The 17,983-nt window shown below is 52.2% G+C and overlaps 1 protein-coding gene across 3 annotated transcripts in view; it reads left to right on the top strand.

The window, feature by feature from the left end:
• Positions 1-7,727: 7,727 nt before the first annotated feature.
• Positions 7,728-17,983, top strand: part of SAMM50 (SAMM50 sorting and assembly machinery component) — a 32,312-nt gene continuing 22,056 nt past the window's right edge. The window contains exons 1-4 of one of the 3 annotated variants that reach the window (XR_009543253.1): positions 7,728-7,913; positions 12,387-12,497; positions 13,908-14,009; positions 14,833-14,920. Coding sequence is in view for 2 of the 3 variants with exons in the window: in XM_060164554.1 (XP_060020537.1) it covers positions 7,893-7,913; positions 12,387-12,497; positions 13,908-14,009; positions 14,833-14,920 (322 nt within the window). In the remaining variant the exon portion in view is untranslated. The remainder of the gene's footprint in view (positions 7,914-12,386; positions 12,498-13,907; positions 14,010-14,832; positions 14,921-17,983) is intronic. The other 2 variants (XM_060164554.1, XM_060164555.1) reach the window with 2 other exon arrangements.

Below are 17,983 nucleotides of genomic sequence, written 5' to 3'. Positions count from 1 at the left end.
CTTCGTGTCTGGAAATTCTTCTTCCAACCCGCGCGCGCGGACCGCGACACTCCCCGCTTCCACGCAGGTGATTTGGCTGTGGGGCTGTGAGTCCGACAGGCACCTTCTCATCTGCTCAGGCCTCATGTGCCATTCTAGAAACGTCGTCGGGCCCCGGATAGGTGGCAAGGAGCTTACCCTCTGGTGCAGGAGGTCCTGTCTTATGGGAGGCGGCTGAGCAAATCAGAGGTCTCAGAGCACCTGCTGAAAGCTAATAACCAAGACTTAGCTGCACAGGATGCGGTGAAGCCCAGGGAGGGGGCGGGGAAGCGCGTCCACTGGGCCTAACTGACGGCAGAGGGGGAGAGAGCCGGCCGATGGAGCTGGGGCAGGGCAGAGGGACAGGTGCAGGTCAGGGAGGGTCAGGTAGCATTGGTTTGCCTAAAGGAAGTAGCTCTGGGTGCTGGGAGCACAGGGAGGGGTGGAGTACGGAAAGAGAGGCAGGGCCCCTCAGAGTGTGTGTGTGTTGGGGGGCGGAGGGTGGGATGAGGTGCTGTTAATACAGATTCCCGTCTGAATCACGCTCTCTCCACATGGAACCCAGCAATCTGCGTCGTTAACGTGGCCCAGATGCTGCTCCTGCTTTCTGAATTCTGAAAACTAATTCGGAGGAAGAAGGGCCTGGTGTCAGTTACCAGGGTGGGATCTTACCCTGAAGATCGTGGGCCTCGGCTTCCTCACCTGTACCATGGGGGTGACCCTCCTCTCCTCATTAGGTTTCTGCGAGGCTTCAGGGAGCCCCTAGCACAGTCCCGGCCACGTGGTGGGCACTCGGGAGAGGAGCCCACGGTTGTTTTCGCTATTAGCAGACACGGAAGTGTTTGAAGCAGGGAGCGGAGGGATCCGGTTTGCTCTGGGAAGTGACGGTGGTGGCCACGTGGAGGAGGCCGACCACCCGCAAGTGGACTCGCCGGCCACTCAGCTGTCCTGGTGGAAGGTCCTGGAATGACTGGTGTTTGGAGGGGGTGTGGGGTGGGTAGAGGGAACCCTGTGGCTGGGGGCTGGGCTGCCCTTTGTGCAGTCTTGGGGGTTGGAAGGAAGAAAAGAGTAGGGTCCCATCTTTCCGTACAGGAAGCAGTTACTGTGGGGCGAGGGGGCTGCCATCCTCCAAGGACACCCCGGTTAGGGGGGCATTAAAAGATGGTAACTTATTTACATTCTGGTACATCTTTTTGACCTACTCTAAATATTTGAAAGTTTTATATTAATTATAAGGGAATCTTCGTATTTCCTGTTGAATTATATATTATGGGAATCAGCGAGATATTAATAGAAGAAGCCTTAAAAAAGAAATCCAGTTCAGGGACTTCCCTGGCGGTCCAGTGGTTAAGACTCCGTGCTTCCACCGCAGGGGGCGCAGGTTCCATCCCTGGTCGGGGAACTAAGGTCCTGCATGCTGTGTGGCGTGGCCAGAAAAAAAAAGAAAAAAACTCCAGTGCACAAGACGTTCACCCTGGCACCCCCAGGTCCTCACCTGTCCTCTCCCCTTGCAGAGCCCTAATGGAGATGAGCGAGAGGCAGGTACCCACCTTCTCTCCAGGGTGGTAATTTGTTGGCAAGCACAGTGCAATATGACCCAAGGTGAAATGTGCGTGTCTGTTTTTCTTATTTATGCATTTGAGTATAACGAAAAGAAACAATGGTAAGCTCAAAATCGTAAATGTTGGCCCAAAAAGTTGCAACTCTCACCCACACTGTGTATGTGTCCTGGAGTTGCAGAACCAGCAAGGTCAAACCCAGCACTCCACTGCGAGGACGTACACTTTAGAGGAGAGTGTGGTTCTGGGGGCAAAGCCTGCTCGAGACTTGATATGATCATGAGCACCGAGAAGGCAGCGGCTGCTCGTGAAAATACGGGGTCGTCACGCGGTGCCGAGCTGAGCTCCTCGAGTTTGCAGGGGCTCCTGTGCTGGTAGCGCTCCCTCCCTGAGTGAGGCAAGGCTGTGAGTGGTGGGCTTCCCCGGCCACCTGGGCCCCAGAACAAAGCACTGTCCGCTATGCTGAGCTGGCCTGGAGTGAGGGAGGTGTCGCCTGCCTGACACCCACCTGGACTCCTGGTGACACACCCTCATACCTTCCCCGAGCCCGACTGTCAGGGTTCCCAGTGGCCTTTTCCGTCAGAACCACAGCATAGGTCTAAGCAGATACAACCGCACTTCAGCAGTGTTTTATGGTAGCCAGGATACTTCCATGTAGATAGTATTCTATACACCAGTTCTGTGATCATTATAAGGCAAGAAATATGTTAAGATAGGATTACATGGGACTTATTTGTTGCTACTTTTTGTAATTATTCAACCTTCTTATGATGAGCATGTTTTATAATTTTTAAAAAATGGAGAGTGAGACAAGGAAGCGCATTACTTTCTTAGAAACAGCCAAGGCTGCCCTCCCACCTGTGCCTTAAATGCTACCCCATCTCCTCGTCTTTGTGCTCCCAGAAGTCACTCACCGCACGTCCTCACCAATCCCCCGACCAAGGCCCTCACCTCTCCAGCACGGCTGGTTTCTCATCAGCATGCAAAACATGCTCACGTTCCTCTCACCTTGTTAAATAAAAGCTTCCCTCTATTTATGGTCCATTTACGCCCTGGGGAATCATCAGTGCAGTCTGTTTAATGCCAGGGAGCAACAGTCTATCTGGTAAACAGCAGAACTTGGTGCAAAGCATGAACCCAAGTCCTGTTAAAAATGAAGACGTGTGTGGGCGTGTGTGTGTAGAACAGAGACTGAAAGGATGTATGCCAGGACGCCGACGGTGGTTAGCAATACGCCATTATCTGTAATTGCATTGTATATTAAATTTCCAAGTATTCCCTTCATCGGAAAATCATTTATAATAAACGTGATGGTGAAAGTGCTTTCCCTCGTCCCTGCATCTTTCGCGAGGAGCCACAGCGCTGCTGTCCTTGCCTCACAGCCAGGCTCCTTTAAAGTCCCCTGCGACCTCCCCACCCCCAAGGTTTATGGTCCTGCTGCCCCAGACGGCCCTGCCGGGCCAGGTGGCCTCCACATGCTCTGTCCTGGACACGGAGGGCCAGACCCTCCTTCCCAGATCCCTCTCCTTCCTCTGGGACTGCAGACTCCCCGATGCCATCCTGGCTACCGGGCTCTTCCCCAGGGCTGGGGCGTGCACACAAGCACGCCTGGGGAGGCCTCGCTCACTCCGAGGAACCCCCTCCCCCTCCGGTCTCTGGCTCAGGTGAGGGCCCACCTACCCCCCCTACCTACCCCCCCATCGGCTCCCCAACATCCTCCCTCCAGTGCAGAGCCCCTCAGCTCCCTCATCAGCTGCCCTGGTTCTATCAACAGCCGAGTCACCTGAGCCAGGAACTGGGGACGCACTGAGTCCCCCCACCCTCTCCTCCAGCCCGCCCCTGCCTTGGGCTGCTGCAACGACTTCCTGGTGGGCTCCCGTGGCCTGCACCCCGCCTCAAACCCGGACAAGTCACCCCCACCTCCCCACACGGAGAAGCCGCCTTCCTCCTGGGCATCCCTCCCTCGGTGCCCCCAGGCAGCTCAGAGCCTGGTCCTCCGGCACCTGCCTGCTCACCCCGGGCCTCTGCCTCATGCCGGTGCCCGTGCCCTTTCCTCTCACCGGCTCACCTTCACTCCTCAGGCAACAGGCGCTGGGGACATGGGGGATGGAGGCGAGCCCCTCACTCAGGGTGCCCGCCCTCTGGGAAAGGAATAAGGAGACCCAGGCTGTAGCCCCAGGGAGTCCATACCACAGGGTGCCCCAAACTAAGAGTAGGGGTGACCTCTGCAGCGATCTGTGAAGACCCAGCGTCCCTTCCTCGTGGCCTCTGAGATTTGGGGTTTGACTTTATCCAGGGGACCAGTGTAGTCACTAATCTTCATTCCTCTGAGTGATGGGACCAGATCAGCACTTCATAGACCAAATCTTCTGGAATGTTGTGTCCTTGCAGATGGCGCTAGGGATTTTATCAGTTAGGATAAACGGGGTTATGCTGTGTTTAACAAAGACTCCCAGACTCCCAAAAGGTTCACTCCTCAGACTACACGCCCATCGGGCTTGGCTGACCCAGGCTGAGCCTGTCCCAGGCCCTCGAGGGTCGGGGTGGACGGTGGGGGAGGAACATGGTGCTTAAAGGTCTCCATCCAGAGTGACACCTCTCCCTTCTGCCTATAGCTAGTGGACCAAAGCAAGTCACATGGACGGGGGAAATGCAAGTAAGTCTACCTTTTGCCCAAAAGAGGAACAGCAGAGATTCTGGCGAACAGTGCCACTGGCAGCCACAGAAAACCTCAAAACCCCAAAAGTCTTTAAGACAGAATAAATAACCCAGGAAATACCGAGTTAAAGAAAGCGAAATGCAGGATTTCTGAGAGCCTTTAAAATGTTAATGTACAAGGAATTCCCTGGCAGTCCAATGGTTAGGACTCCGAGCTTCCACGGCAGGGGCCACAGCACGGGGTGGTTCCTGGTTGCTGGAACTAAGACCCCGCACGCTGTGCAGCGAGGCCAAAAAAAAGTGAATGTACGTTGTGACTGTCAGAGAGGGTAGAGCTGTGTCGCTGTGCTCCTAACGTGTCCTCTGCCACCCTGGCCCTTGTACACAATAGGGCTTTCAAATGCTATGTTTGGCTCAGGGCTCTTGTTGTAATATGCACGTCAAAGTCATGGCTTCTCCTTGAGAGGAGGCTTATTTAAGAGAATAACAAGGAAATGCAGGAAGAAAAGTCTAGTTTATTCAGTGTTTACAGTGTGCCAGGCCCCATGCTTTAGTTCATTAAATCTTCACTATACCATTATGCTTTAAGAACTACTATCCCCATCTTACAGATGAGAAAACTGAGCTTCAGGGAACCAGGAGCATGAATTTTTGAATAAGTGTCCAGCCTCTGTGACTTGTGCTTAAAATTTGTTCGGTCTCCTAGATTATCTTTGGAGACCTCTGTCCAAGTTTTCACACCTAAGACAGCCTTTTGAGTTTGAGCTGGGGGTCAGTGAGACCCGTGAAGCCCCACTTTGGGGGCCAGAGGCAGGTTGGCCGGGCCTGTGGGCCCTGAGCCCTGGGCACTCGGAGTCTTACTGGGTAACAACTGGGCAGTGTTTTCAGCTTCTCCCACTCAGACACCTGGTGGTTGCAGCCTGGTATGTATGCCCCACCCACCACCCCCCTTTAAAAATTGCCAGAAGAGGGGAATCCAGGGTCGGGAGGTTTCTGAGCCACCATCTACTCCACCCCATGCCCCCCACCCCCTCGAGACCCTGGGACACGTGGGCATCATTCAGAGGTGGCTAAGAGCCAGAGGTGGGACCATGTCACACTCTCTTTTGTTTGGGTCCCACCTGGGTTTAGGGTAAGTCACTTAGTCTCTCTGGCCCTAAGTTTCATCTTCTACAAAAGTCTACCTTACTGTGATGGTTAGATAAGACCATTTACGGAAAGCACTTGGCACCTGGCCTGGCACGTGGGTATAGGGACAGCTAATCCTTGTGGGGGGGGCACTCTCCCTGGGCCAGGCACAACTTTACATCTGTTAACTCACTGAATCCTCAAAGCGATCCTGTGAGGTGGATGCCATTACTACCCTCACTTTACAAAAGAGGAAACTGACCCAGAGAGGTAGGGGCCCTGCTTACAGCCACACAGCTTAGCAGTGGTGGAATCACGGCTGAACCCCAGCCAGCGGGTCTGTCCATAAAGCCAGCGTCATAACCACTAAACGGGAGCTAATCTGGTTGTGATTCCCTGGCAAGTGGTGATCCAAAATGGCTTAAAAGCCTGCAAAAGCCCAGGACCTATTACTTCCTAGTGTGAAATGCAAGCCAATTAAAAAAAAAAAAAATCTTTTGTACAACTGGCAGGGTCCTTAGCAATCTCATTATTTTATAGTGGAGAAAAGTGACCCTTAAAACGGGTGTGACTTGCCTGGGGTCAACAGCTAACTTATAGCCCAGTTCTTTCATCAGCTTGCAGCCTCCTGAACACATGCCCAGGCCCAGACGTCTCTCGCCGCAGGCCTGGCCCTGCACACCTTTCCCCTTCTCGTGCAAGGCCGTCCTGCCTGCCTGTATCACAGCCCTGCATCCTTGTCCCCCATCTCCCGCGGATGCCCTGCTGCCGCCTCTGCCTCCCCTCCTGCTGAGCTCCTCTTCCACCCATTTCTGGCCAAGTTCCTTATAAGCAGGTTCGCGGCCCCATGTCTTCAAAGACGTTAGAAACTAGTAATGAAGTCAGACATGGACATAGAGGCTTTTTGTGTGTGTGTGTGTGGTACGCGGGCCTCTCACTTGTTGTGGCCTCTCCTGTTGCGCAGGCTCAGCGGCCATGGCTCATGGGCTCAGCCGCTCCGCGGCATGTGGGATCTTCCCGGACCGGGGCACGAACCCGTGTTCCCTGCATCGGCAGGCGGACTCTCAACCACTGCGCCACCAGGGAAGCCCTAAAGAGTTTTTTAAAATGAGGGGTTCTTAAACCTAGTTGTCAAAAGAATTACCTGGCACGCTTTAAAAATATTCAGATCTCCAGGTTCTGCTTTCCAGAAGTTGGTTCAGTAGGTCAGGGCTGAGGCCCAGGAATGTGCAATTTCAATAAGCAGGGTGTGTCGGTTTGCCCTAGCCTACGGCAGGGGAGCAGTAATGCAGCAAATATTCACCAGGTCCCTGCATCACGCCAAGCACTCTGCTAGCCTCTGGGCTCGTGGAGGGAACCAGACAGACTGGTCCCCACCTCTGGGGACTGACAGCCCAGCTGCGAAGACAGATGGATAGGTCACCTGGCAAGGGATGCAGTGTGGGAAGGAGAAGGGCCTGGGAGGCAAGAAGGGGAATGTGGACTTAATATTTACCCCAGGGATGCTGGAGGACTTCCGGTGCTGCTAATCAAACAGAAAAGAGTGTCAGGGTCTCTGGGAAGGGGTGGAAACATTAGTGCACATGATACTGAAAATCCTTCTCTCATTTTGTCTCTTACCTGTTTCTCTCATTGCATTTATCGCCACGTGACTATTACTTATTATATACTGTCTTGTGAGCGGGGGGAAAGCTGTTTCCACCACCCAAATGAAGCCCCAGGGCTGTCCTGTTCTCCGATGTGAGTGGCCCCCATGCGAACCCCCGATGACACGCACTGACATTTACTGCAGTTGAAAGAATAATGGTCATTTATTCGCTGCTCACTAAGTGCCCTGCCCTGGGCCAGGCGTTAATAACACTCTCATGCGAGCCTTGTAATCCATCCCCGCGAAGCAGATAAGACCGTCACACTTCATTTTGCCAATGAGGCTGAACCCTGTGGGGGTTCAGTGACTTGAAAGCTCCGTGCGCCCAGCAGGAGAGGAGCAGGGCGCCGATCCGGATTTGTGCCGCTCCAGACGCCGCGTGAGGCCACTGTTGCAGCCGCGTGTGCCGAGCCTCGGCCAGAGCGCGGGGACAAGCGCTGCACCATTGGGCCGAGGTGCCAGGAGGGTTAAGGGAGACACGTGAGTGAAGTCCCGGCGCGCCCACCAGCTGGTCTGGTCTCCCCCAGGACAGCTCCGGCACTCCCAGCGGGACCCTCACGCAAGGCCCCCACCACGCGCCAGCAGCTTCCCGGGCGCCACAGAACGTTCGGCGCTCGGGCGGTCTCCAAGTCGCAGAGCTTCCCGGGGTAGGCGTGAACATCCGGGTCATAGATTCTTAAGGACCAATGAGCGGAGGAACCGTGAGCCAGGAGGCGGGGCGAAGGCGGGACATGATGGCCGCCCCCAGTCAGCCGCGTCCGGGGGTTTGTGGGTGTTGCACCAACTGGTAGCTCCGCCACTGGGGACTCGCTCTCTGCCTCACCCGCCGAGCCTTCGTCGGGCCAGGGCAGCTCTGGGAGGCGGCGGCCAGAAGGGGAGCCATGGGGACAGTGCACGCCAGGGTAAGAGGCCCAGCGACCCGCGGGCTGCGTGACCTCTGGGTGGGCGCCGCGGGGGACGCCGTCGCGGCTGCGGCCGGGGTTGCCCTGGTGAGGGGACTGTAGGGCTCCGAGGCCGGTGCGGAACGGGGCCGGGGATCTCCGCCTGTAGTGCCCCAGCGCTGGGCCGCCGCGGGCCGGGTGGAGGAGGCCGCAGAGATGCCGCCAGCAGGTACCGCAGGCTTTCGAGCAGAAAACGGATACTCAGAGGAGGGACGTGACTTGCCCAAGGTCACTTAGCGAGGCAGTGGCCCGGAAAGGACTCTCGGGCTTTCCGTGATGTCCTACAGCGGAGGAATAAGTTCTTTCTATCCTTAGCGGTTTCGGGCGTCTTAGTTCCTCACCCGTCACCTTTTCCGAACTCTCCCGCCCAGCCGCTCCTGGGGTCTTGCTAGACTCTTAGAGCACGAAGTAGTGTCTTCAACCCAGACGCAGCTAGGAGTCCTCGTGTCTCTTGGTTACCGTGCAAAGACGGAACCTCGCTGAGCTTTAGTACCTCCTTTTAAAGCGGAGGCAGTGATAGTACTCACTCGCCGGGCTGTTAGGAGAATTGAAAGACAATACACGTAAAGCATTTGCCTGGGTGCTTAGCGCGGCACCCAAGCTGCCCAGCTGCTCTTTATCGTAATCTTAACTGAGACCCAGAGAGTGACTGTTTGTCCAAGGTCACACCGTTAGAGCCTCAGAATGTGCTAAAACTCAGACCTCCTGAGTCCCAGCCCTCAACACAACTTCTCTTCTACAACGTGATTGTTTGAGTTGCCCTGCCGAGAAGTTGTCAGGAGTTTCCCAAAAGAGTTTAGCACAGACTTCTCAGCCTGGTGTGCGGGAATGGACTTAACTTCCATTTCCAGATACTTCCTGCAAATGAAACACCGTTCCTCGTTCGACACACTCTGGACCGTGCTGTCGGGCGGAGCTTCCTCTCTCATCACTCACCCCCACTCCCATCTTCAGCTGGCAAAATAGTCGCATCTTTCAGAACTCAGTTCAAGTCACTTCCTATATGAACCTCCTTATCTCTCCTCACTTTGGATGTGTTGCCAACCTCCTTGACATTTCTACTCTGGTGCCCTGTCTTAGCGCTGCATTTTTGACTTATCCTTTTAAAGTCTAAGTTTCTAGATGATGGTAGGAGCTGCATTTTACTTGCCTTGCATCCCTTATCCCTTGTAGCATCTTCGCAGAGGAAGCATTCATTCGTTTATTCAACTAATATCTACCGATGGTCAACTCTGTGCCTGGCGCTCTTGTAGGTGCTAGGAGTACAGGAAAAAAAAGTCTGCTTTTATTAAGCTCCTTTGACACTAAAACTGCTGCTCCTTTGATGAATGTATTGACAAGCAATAATTTCAGTTCTTTAATTTGGCCTTTACATTTCACTAGCCAGCGTTGTTTGAATTTTGGTCAGGACTCACAGTAAGAAAACATCCCATATTTGCTATCTGGTACCTTCATGCGTACGTGAAACAGAAGTTTTCTGAAACAGTATTTACCCTTGATACCTATTATTTTTTCTTGTATTTTCTATCTGATTCTAGTCTATATCACTTTACGGATGCTGCTCATAACTCATTAGATTTATTTCGTGTCCTATTTCTCCAGCTAGCACTGCCTTGCCTAGTGCCTGGCACGTGGCGTTCGATAAAATTTGTCGACTCACTAGTAGACCGATCTGCTTAAAGGTTAGAGGCTAGATCCAAATATTTATTTTAATTCATTTCACTAAATGCGTACCCGGACACTGGAATGTAAATTCTGTGAGCGTGAGGACCTTGTAAGCGCTTGTCACATAGTGGGTGGATATTGGAGAATGAATGACTCTCTAGTAGTGAAACAGTTCGTTTAGGACATCAGGCTTTGGTGCAGTGGTGAAACTGTAAAGACATCACCTTTTGAATTAAAGGACAAATTTCAGATTTAAGAATACAGATGGGTCTAGTATGTCTTTGGTGAGGTGTGTTTCATGCTTTTGAGGTTTTAGGAACCGTAATGGAAATTTTTTAGCATCGACTTTATGCCCAAAGTCTTTTTGTCAAGCATTCAGATTCAGAAGAATGAATATGTGCGTATATTCCTAACCATAGTATATGCTCTGCATAGACAATCTGCGCATCTATAATATACTTTTTTGCACTACATAAACTTAAATACAGAAAGCATATTCATGAAATGTTGCATTAAAAAGTTACTATTGGGCTCCCCTGGTGGCGCAGTGGTTGAGAGTCCGCCTGACGATGCAGGGGACACGGGTTCGTGCCCCGGTCCGGGAAGATCCCACATGCCGCGGAGCGGCTGGGCCCGTGAGCCATGGCCGCTGGGCCTGTGCGTCCGGAGCCTGTGCTCCGCAACGGGAGAGGCCACGACAGTGAGAGGCCTGCGTACTGCAAAAAAAAAAAAAAAAGTTACTGTTTTAATTTGTTCATATTTTTGAGAAATATAGTAATGATCTCGTTTTAAAAATATTTACACACTGGACTTCCCTGGTGGCGCAGTGGTTGAGAGTCCACCTGCCGATGCAGGGGACACGGGTTCGTGCCCCGGTCCGGGAAGATCCCACATGCCGCAGAGCGGCTGGGCCCGTGAGCCATGGCTGCTGAGCCTGCGCGTCCGGAGCCTGTGCTCCGCAACGGGAGAGGTCACAACAGTGAGAGGTCCACGTACCACAAAAAAAAAAAAAAAATTTACACAACAAAAACGAAAGGATAATTATGTGAAATAAATCTTTGCCCAGCATTATCTTCCTTTTTACTTATGTAAATAATCCACTTCTGCCGCTGAGGGAAGGACTGGTTCTGTCTTATGCACGGCTGCATTCCCTGCTCTTTAGGGGACAGTAGGCACTCAGATGTTTATGAAATGTGAGAACAAAAGAAAAAATCATTCACTCACCCATTCCATAAATATTTGAGTATTTCTGATATAGCAGGGCAGATAAAAATAAGAAAAAGCAGTACCTGTAAGGGTCATAAATTTCCTCCAAGAGGTGTCTTGTGAAGGAGGGACTGATTCTCCCTGAAGAAGCCAGGGGTGGCTCACAGAGGAGATGGCACTGAAGGTGGTTCTTTCAGCTCTTTTGGGGGAGGCAGGTAGTTAAACTGGGCGGAGAGAACCAGGTGTGCACAGACACAAAGGTGAAGGTCGGGGGTGGTGGGGATTGAATCTGGAGTAGCAGGTGGGGGCTGCATGGTGGAGGTCCTCACGTGCCCTGCTAAGGAATCTAGTTGCATGTGCCCCTGAGGGCACCTTTGAGGACTCTCGGAGTCTTTTAGGGCAAGGATGGGAGGGAGGACATGGCGCTGTCAGGCCATTACCTTTGCGGAGGACCAGTGGCATGATGGAGGATGTGCTGACAAGAGGCCATGAACATTCCAGGGCCCATGATTCGTTTCTGAACCAAAACGAATTATGAGTCCAGAAACATATTTTTTACTAATTTGGCTGGTTAATATAATTATCCTAGAATGTATCCAGTTTTGATTTTAAAAATTAGGATACTTTCTATGACGGGAAAGCAAAAAAAAAAATTTTCTTTTTTTTGGTCTTCAAATGGGCCTCAGGTGTACAGAACTAGGTACGGTATAGTCCTCGGTTCATGGCACAACCATCGTAGGTTTGTGCCTGACCCTTTCGCTGATGAATTTTCGTCTTTGCTTTATGAATTAACAATACTCTAGACAGCGAGGGGTCAGCGCCAGCCTAACACCTGTGCGTCGACAGCCACTTATGCTGCCCCGTGTGCCCCCCACCCTGCTGCCTTCAGCCGCAGAGGGCACCGTGGTCCTGAGTTTTCTGGGGCACCGTCTAAAGACAAAACTAAAAGCTTTTTTTTTTTTGGCTGTGTTGGGTCTGCATTGCTCCGCGCGGGCTTTCTCTAGTTGAGGCGAGCGGGGGCTACTCTTTGTTGCGACGTGCGGGCTTCTCATTGCGGTGGCTTCTCGTTGCGGAGCACGGGCTCTAGAGCGCAGGCTTCAGTAGTTGTGGCACACGGGCTTCAGTAGTTGTGGCATGTGGGCTCTAGAGCGCAGGCTCAGTAGTTGTGGTGCACGGGCTTAGTTGCTCCACGGCATATGGGATCTTCTCGGACCAGGGCTCAAACTCGTATCCCCTGCATTGGCAGGGAGATTCTTAACCACTGTGCCACCAGGGAAGTCCCAAGCTTTTTTTTTTTTTTTTTTTTTTTTTTTGCGGTAAGCAGGCCTCTCACTGCTGCGGCCCCTCCCGCTGCAGAGCACAGGCTCCGGACGCGCAGGCCCAGCGGCCATGGCTCACGGGCCCAGCCGCTCCGCGGCATGTGGGATCCTCCCGGACCGGGGCACAAACCCGCGTCCCCTGCATCGGCAGGCGGACTCTCAACCACTGCGCCACCAGGGAGGCCCCCAAGCTTTTGTTTTTTAATATAAGTTCATTTATCTGTGGTTCCTCCCTCCCTTTCAGAGTTTGGAGCCTCTTCCAGCCAGTGGACCTGATTTTGGAGCATTAGGAGAAGAAGCTGAATTTGTTGAAGTTGAACCTGAAGCTAAACAGGAGATTCTTGAGAACAAGGATGTGAGTATCCTGTTGAGGGCTGGATAGAGTTGTTACTAGAAACACTCGCTTCCACAAGCCGCTGGGGAAACGTAAAGGGATTAACCTGTGTCAACACCTTTATCAAAGGAGAATTTGCAGCCAACTACATTTCAGAAAGACTGGACACTTGGAGAAGTAGTTTCTGGTTTTAAAGGAATCGTTTTTCCTTGGTGATTATTTACGTGGCAAGTGTAAACAAACACATTTTTGAATTTATGTTACAAAAAAAAAACCCAAAAGTATTTCAAAGAGAAACTCAAATTATGCTTAAGTTTATTCTTTGTTCCCTGCTCCCAGAAAACAGACCTTGGGTCTTGAATAAAAGTTTTTCTAAACTTGGTTGCCTTTGAAATTAAATACAGTGGGAGAAATGTAAGCACATTTTTCATTAATTCTTTTTTTTTTAGATGTTGGGGGTAGGAGTTTATTAATTAATTCCTTTATTTTTGCTGTGTTGGGTCTTCGTTTCTGTGCGAGGGCTTTCTCTAGTTGCGGTGAGCGGGGGCTAACTCTTCATCGTGGTGCGCGGGCCTCTCAATATCGCCGCCTCTCTTGTTGCGGAGCACAGGCTCCAGACGCGCAGGCTCAGTAGTTGTGGCTCGCAGGCCTAGTTGCTCCACGGCATGTGGGATCCTCCCAGACCAGGGCTCGAACCCACGTCCCCTGCATTAGCAGGCAGATTCTCAAGCACAGCGCCACCAGGGAAGCTCCCATTAATTCTTTGCTTAAGATCTTAGTATAGTATTCTGATCACCTGTAAGTCATACATTTCCCTACCACTGCCCATTATCCCTTCTTGATTTGTCTCTGTTGCTCACTACCATCTACTGTACTGTGTATGTTGCCTATTTCTCTCCCCTTTAGAATATAATCTCCATAGAGGCAGGAATTTTTATGTTTTGCTCACTGCTATATTCTCAGTGTTCAGAATGATACTTGGTTCATAGGTAATCAGTGCATTTTTATTGAACGAAGTGAGCATTTATAGACAGGTGAGAGGCTCTGAGCCAGCATTTATCAGGCTATATTGAAATCCACACAAGATCTCTGGTAAAATACATGCCGTTACTACACCAGGTCACGGTCAGCGTCATCCAGAGGCCAGTGCTCGGGGAACATTTGGGGAAGGATGTGTAGGGGACCTCTGCACCCTGCCTGGGTTTAAGACTGACCTGGTCCTTGGTCACCTGGCTGCAGAGACCTTGCTGATCTCATTCACAGGAAGTAAAGACCTAGTCAGTTCAAGTGACCAGTTTTTTGAAAAGAAGCGTGGATCATTAAATTAAAAAAAGTCTTTGAAACTAATTTCAGACATTTGTCTTTAGCCTCGATGCCTGACCTCTTGCCCTGTCTGATACTCAGTAATCTGCGTCCCCTTGTCACGTCTAGGTGGTCGTCCAACACGTTCATTTTGATGGGCTTGGAAGGACTAAAGATGACATCATCATGTGTGAAATTGGAGATGTTTTTAAGGCTAAAAACCTTATCGAGGCAAGTATTCCCTCTGCTTGGCCTTCTTGTCCATTCCCTTCTGAAGATCCCATGAAGCTCTGTGTGCTCACACACTGAGTACCCCGCCCCAGCCTCCATGGATGACCTTGCCACCTACGCTGAAGGGGGCTGAGCCCCCTCAGTTCCCAGAAGCCTCCCACATACTGACGTGCGTTTGCCTTCGCCCTTATCCCGGAGAAGAGGTGTCTGTCCGCCCGTCCACGGCTGGCCCCTCTCTGTGTTCCTCACAGCCGTCCCAGCGCTGCCGTAGAGCTGGTGGCAGTAGGTGTTGACCCTTCCCGCACCCCGTTAGCACTCAGTGTGCTTCCCCTTGAGGGCCCTCAGCGACCGGGGGCGTGGGCTCTTGGTAGTTACCCACCCTCGCCGTCTCCTCGGGCCTTTACTCTGTTTATCCATTGGGGTCTTTCCCGGGTTGCACTGTCGTCTTCTCCTCCATGGCTTCCTTCTGTCCTTCTGCCCTCGGCACCACATCTCCCAGCCTGGGCAGAGTCGCCAGCAGCCTCCTGAGGCCACGCCCAGCTGCCTTCTCCCGGTCCCCGTTTCACTTGACCTTTCAGCAGTGTTCGGCCATTCCCACTTTAAAAGACTGTATTGTTTTTTTTAAGCTTAAAGTAACTTTTTACTAAGTAATCTTTTTACTCAAGTAACGGCTCACTTGTCTTGGTGGGGCGCTCTTCTCAGGGATCAGTACTTCACACCACATGCTAAGCCGCCGGCCTAAATGCTACAGCCACCATTTACATTCCTGGATCTTAGAGGAATACAGTCTCTATTTTTATTATTATTATTTTTTCTCTTACAGGTAATGAGGAAATCTCACGAAGCCCGTGAGAAATTGCTTCGTCTGGGAATATTTAGACAGGTGGATGTCTTGATCGATACATGTCAAGGTGCATATTATGGTGCGGTTTCTGTTTGATTCCCTCCATCCTCCAGGATCACAGACACCTTGTGTCCAGGCAGAGAGCGCCTGTGGCCTCAAGGGAGTAACTGGATCTTTACGTCAGGCCGAGGGAGGACGGGTGACTTTGAAGATGCTGTTGTCTGAGCCCCTGGATGGTACCAGGGCTCCGAGAAGGATCTCCTTCCGGGAAGGAGAGAGCCAGGCTTTTCTGAATAACCCACCCCAGCAGGTGTCCGGATGGGCTCTTAGCAGACTCCACCTAAATGTGTGTTAAAGAGGAGGGCAGTAGGAGTCAGATTTCACTTTTGGTTTTTGTTCATTTGCTCGTTTGCTGTGTGATATTGGGCAATTCTGTCCACTTGGTCAGTGTTTATTCTTTCGTTAATGAGTCCCTGCCATGGGGGGAGACAGTAGCAGACAAGGCATAGTCTCCTGAAGGAGCTTCTGGTCAAGTGGGAGAGTGTCGGGGACAGACAGAGAAGTGAGGACAGTTCAGCTGATAAGTCGTGCTGTAAGCGGGGGATGCTGGAGGAGGAAACTTTGCCTCTCCTGGTGGGGCGGAGGGAAAGACGGATCAGAGATTTCCCGGAAGGGGTGATACGTAAGCTCAGACCTAAAAGATGTGTGTGAGTTCGTTTGGGGAGCAGGGCTGATGAGGAGTGTTCCAGGGAGAGAGAGAGTGTTTAATAGGCCCAGTGGCCAGAGAGAGAAAGGGTCATTGGATGGACCACAGGGCTCCGTAGAGCCAGAGTGCAGATGTGGGGAAGGAGAGTGATGAAAGATAAGGCAGGAAAATGATCAGGAGACTGCATCGTGAAGGACTTACTACGTGGCTGCAGACTTCATTCTGAGTTGAGTAGACATCTGCTGAAAAATACATATGTGGAATGAATCAAGGAACACGTGAACTCTTCAGGAGTGAGTGGAAGATAGTTTTGAGAAGATAAAAATGAAACAGTAGGGCTTCCCTGGTGGCGCAGTGGCTGAGAGTCCGCCTGCCGATGCAGGGGACGCAGGTTCGTGCCCTGGCCTGGGAAGATCCCACATGCCGCGGAGCAGCTGGGCCCGTGAGCCACGGCCGCTGAGCCTGCGCATCCGGAGCCTGTGCTCCGCAACGGGAGAGGCCACAGCAGTGAGAGGCCCGCGTACCGCAAAAAAAAAAAAAAAAAAGATTCATCTGTGACTGAGACACCAAATACCAGTGGCTTAGGCAAAAGAGATCTCTTTCCATGACAAATGCAAGACCACCATCTGGGGCTGGTGTGGTCATAGCTCTGCTCCCTGAGGTCACGACCTGGGGCTGGTGTCGTCATAGCTCTGCTCCCTGAGGTCACGACCTGGGGCTGGTGTCGTCATAGCTCTATTCCCTGAGGTCACGACCTGGGGCTGGTGTGGTTTTCTCCTGGTGCTTGTCACTTCACCGTCTCTAGGGTCCCCTGGTCCCTGCGATGGCTGAGCACCGTTCCAGCCTCAGGAAGGAGGAAGGAGGGGTGAAAGGGCACACCACTCTCCATGAGCGCCTGTCCCATGTGTTGTACACGGTTCTCCCTCTCATCCCACGGCCACATGGAGCTATAGGGCAGGCTGGGAAGTCAAGTCTATGTGGCCACAGACCCAGCCAACACGCGAGGATTCAATTACGATGAGAACCGTGGTTCTCGAAGTGCACCCCCAACCAGCAGCTCTGCTCTCCTGGGGACCTGGCAGAAAGGCACATCCCACTGAAGCCGTCCGGCACGGCGGGCCCTGCAGGTGACTGATGAGTGCTGAAGCATGAGACCCGCTGGACTGGTACGCAGCGAGAAGGGGTGCTGGGACACCACCGGCTGTCTCTGCCCCTTGGAGTCACGGTAGTAATAACAGAAGTGTCTGTGCTGGGCTCCGTGGGGAGGGTTTCTGTACACGACCCAGTTGGGGGCCTTACAAAAACCTGGTGGAGTGTCATGGTTATTCTTCTAGAAAAAAACATTTTTCAGCTAAGGAAACAGGCTCAGAGAGGTTTAAGCGACTTGACCCTGGTTGAACAAATGCGTGACAGAGTGGCCCTTGCCGCTGCTCCGGAGGGCTTGCTTCGTGGCAAGTCTTGTGGGTGGCATTTAGTTTCAGCGCTCTCCTGTCTGTCGTAAATGTGACGTGTATGTGGTCAGCTGGTCCACTTCTGTCAGTGGTTCTCCGCCCTGGCTGCCTTTAGAATTACCCGGGAGCTTTTAAAAAAGAATGGACGCCATCCATTTGTCGAACACCTAGAATGTACAACGCCGAGAATGAAGCTTAGTGCAAGTCACACTTTAGTTCGTAGTAACGTCTCACTGTTAGTTCATCAGTTGTAACAGACGCACCACACTAGTGCAGACTGAATGAGAGGGGAAATGTGTGTGAGGGGGTGCGAACTTTATACTCAGTTTTTCTATAAACCCAAACCCGCTCTGAACAGTAAAGTCTGCTAATTAAAAAGAAAAGTGGTGTCCGGGCCCCACCCTAGACCAGCTGAATCTGAGTGTTTGTGAGCCAGTGCCTGGGCGTCTGTGAGTCTGACAGCTCCCAGATGCGGCTGGTGTCCAGCCAGGGCCGCAGGGTCAGCCCCGACCTTTCTGAGGGGCGCCCAGGCTCCTGCGGCGCTCAGCCCTGCTCGCCTGCCCCCGGGGCCCACAGTAGCTAAGGGGCAGCTGCACTGAGCTCAGGCACCACGCCCCCGCTTGAGGGAGGACAGGAAGATCCACCTCCTCCATCTGTGTCGACGTGTTGCTTCTCCGCCAGGGTTCCTAGGGCCCCTCTTGTCACAAGAATTCCACGTTGTAATGTCAGCTGAATTGAGGCCCCAGGTATTCTCAAGGGCCTCACTAGTAGGGGAACAAGTACGTTTGGCAAATAATGTAAATAACGTGTGTTGAAGTAATGCTGCTGCTGCTGATTCCTTGCAGCAAAGTCCGTTTTTGATATCTTCCGTTTGGCGTCGAGGTGTAATGGGATTCTGTGTGTGCATGTTCTTGGGCTTTAAACCCAAGCGTTTTGTCGTTTACAGCAGTGGGACCAGACATAAAACTGCATG

The sequence above is a fragment of the Lagenorhynchus albirostris genome, chromosome 11, assembly GCF_949774975.1.
Source record: "Lagenorhynchus albirostris chromosome 11, mLagAlb1.1, whole genome shotgun sequence".
Lineage (NCBI taxonomy): Eukaryota > Metazoa > Chordata > Mammalia > Artiodactyla > Delphinidae > Lagenorhynchus > Lagenorhynchus albirostris.
This window is presented reverse-complemented; position numbering and strand designations above follow the sequence as displayed.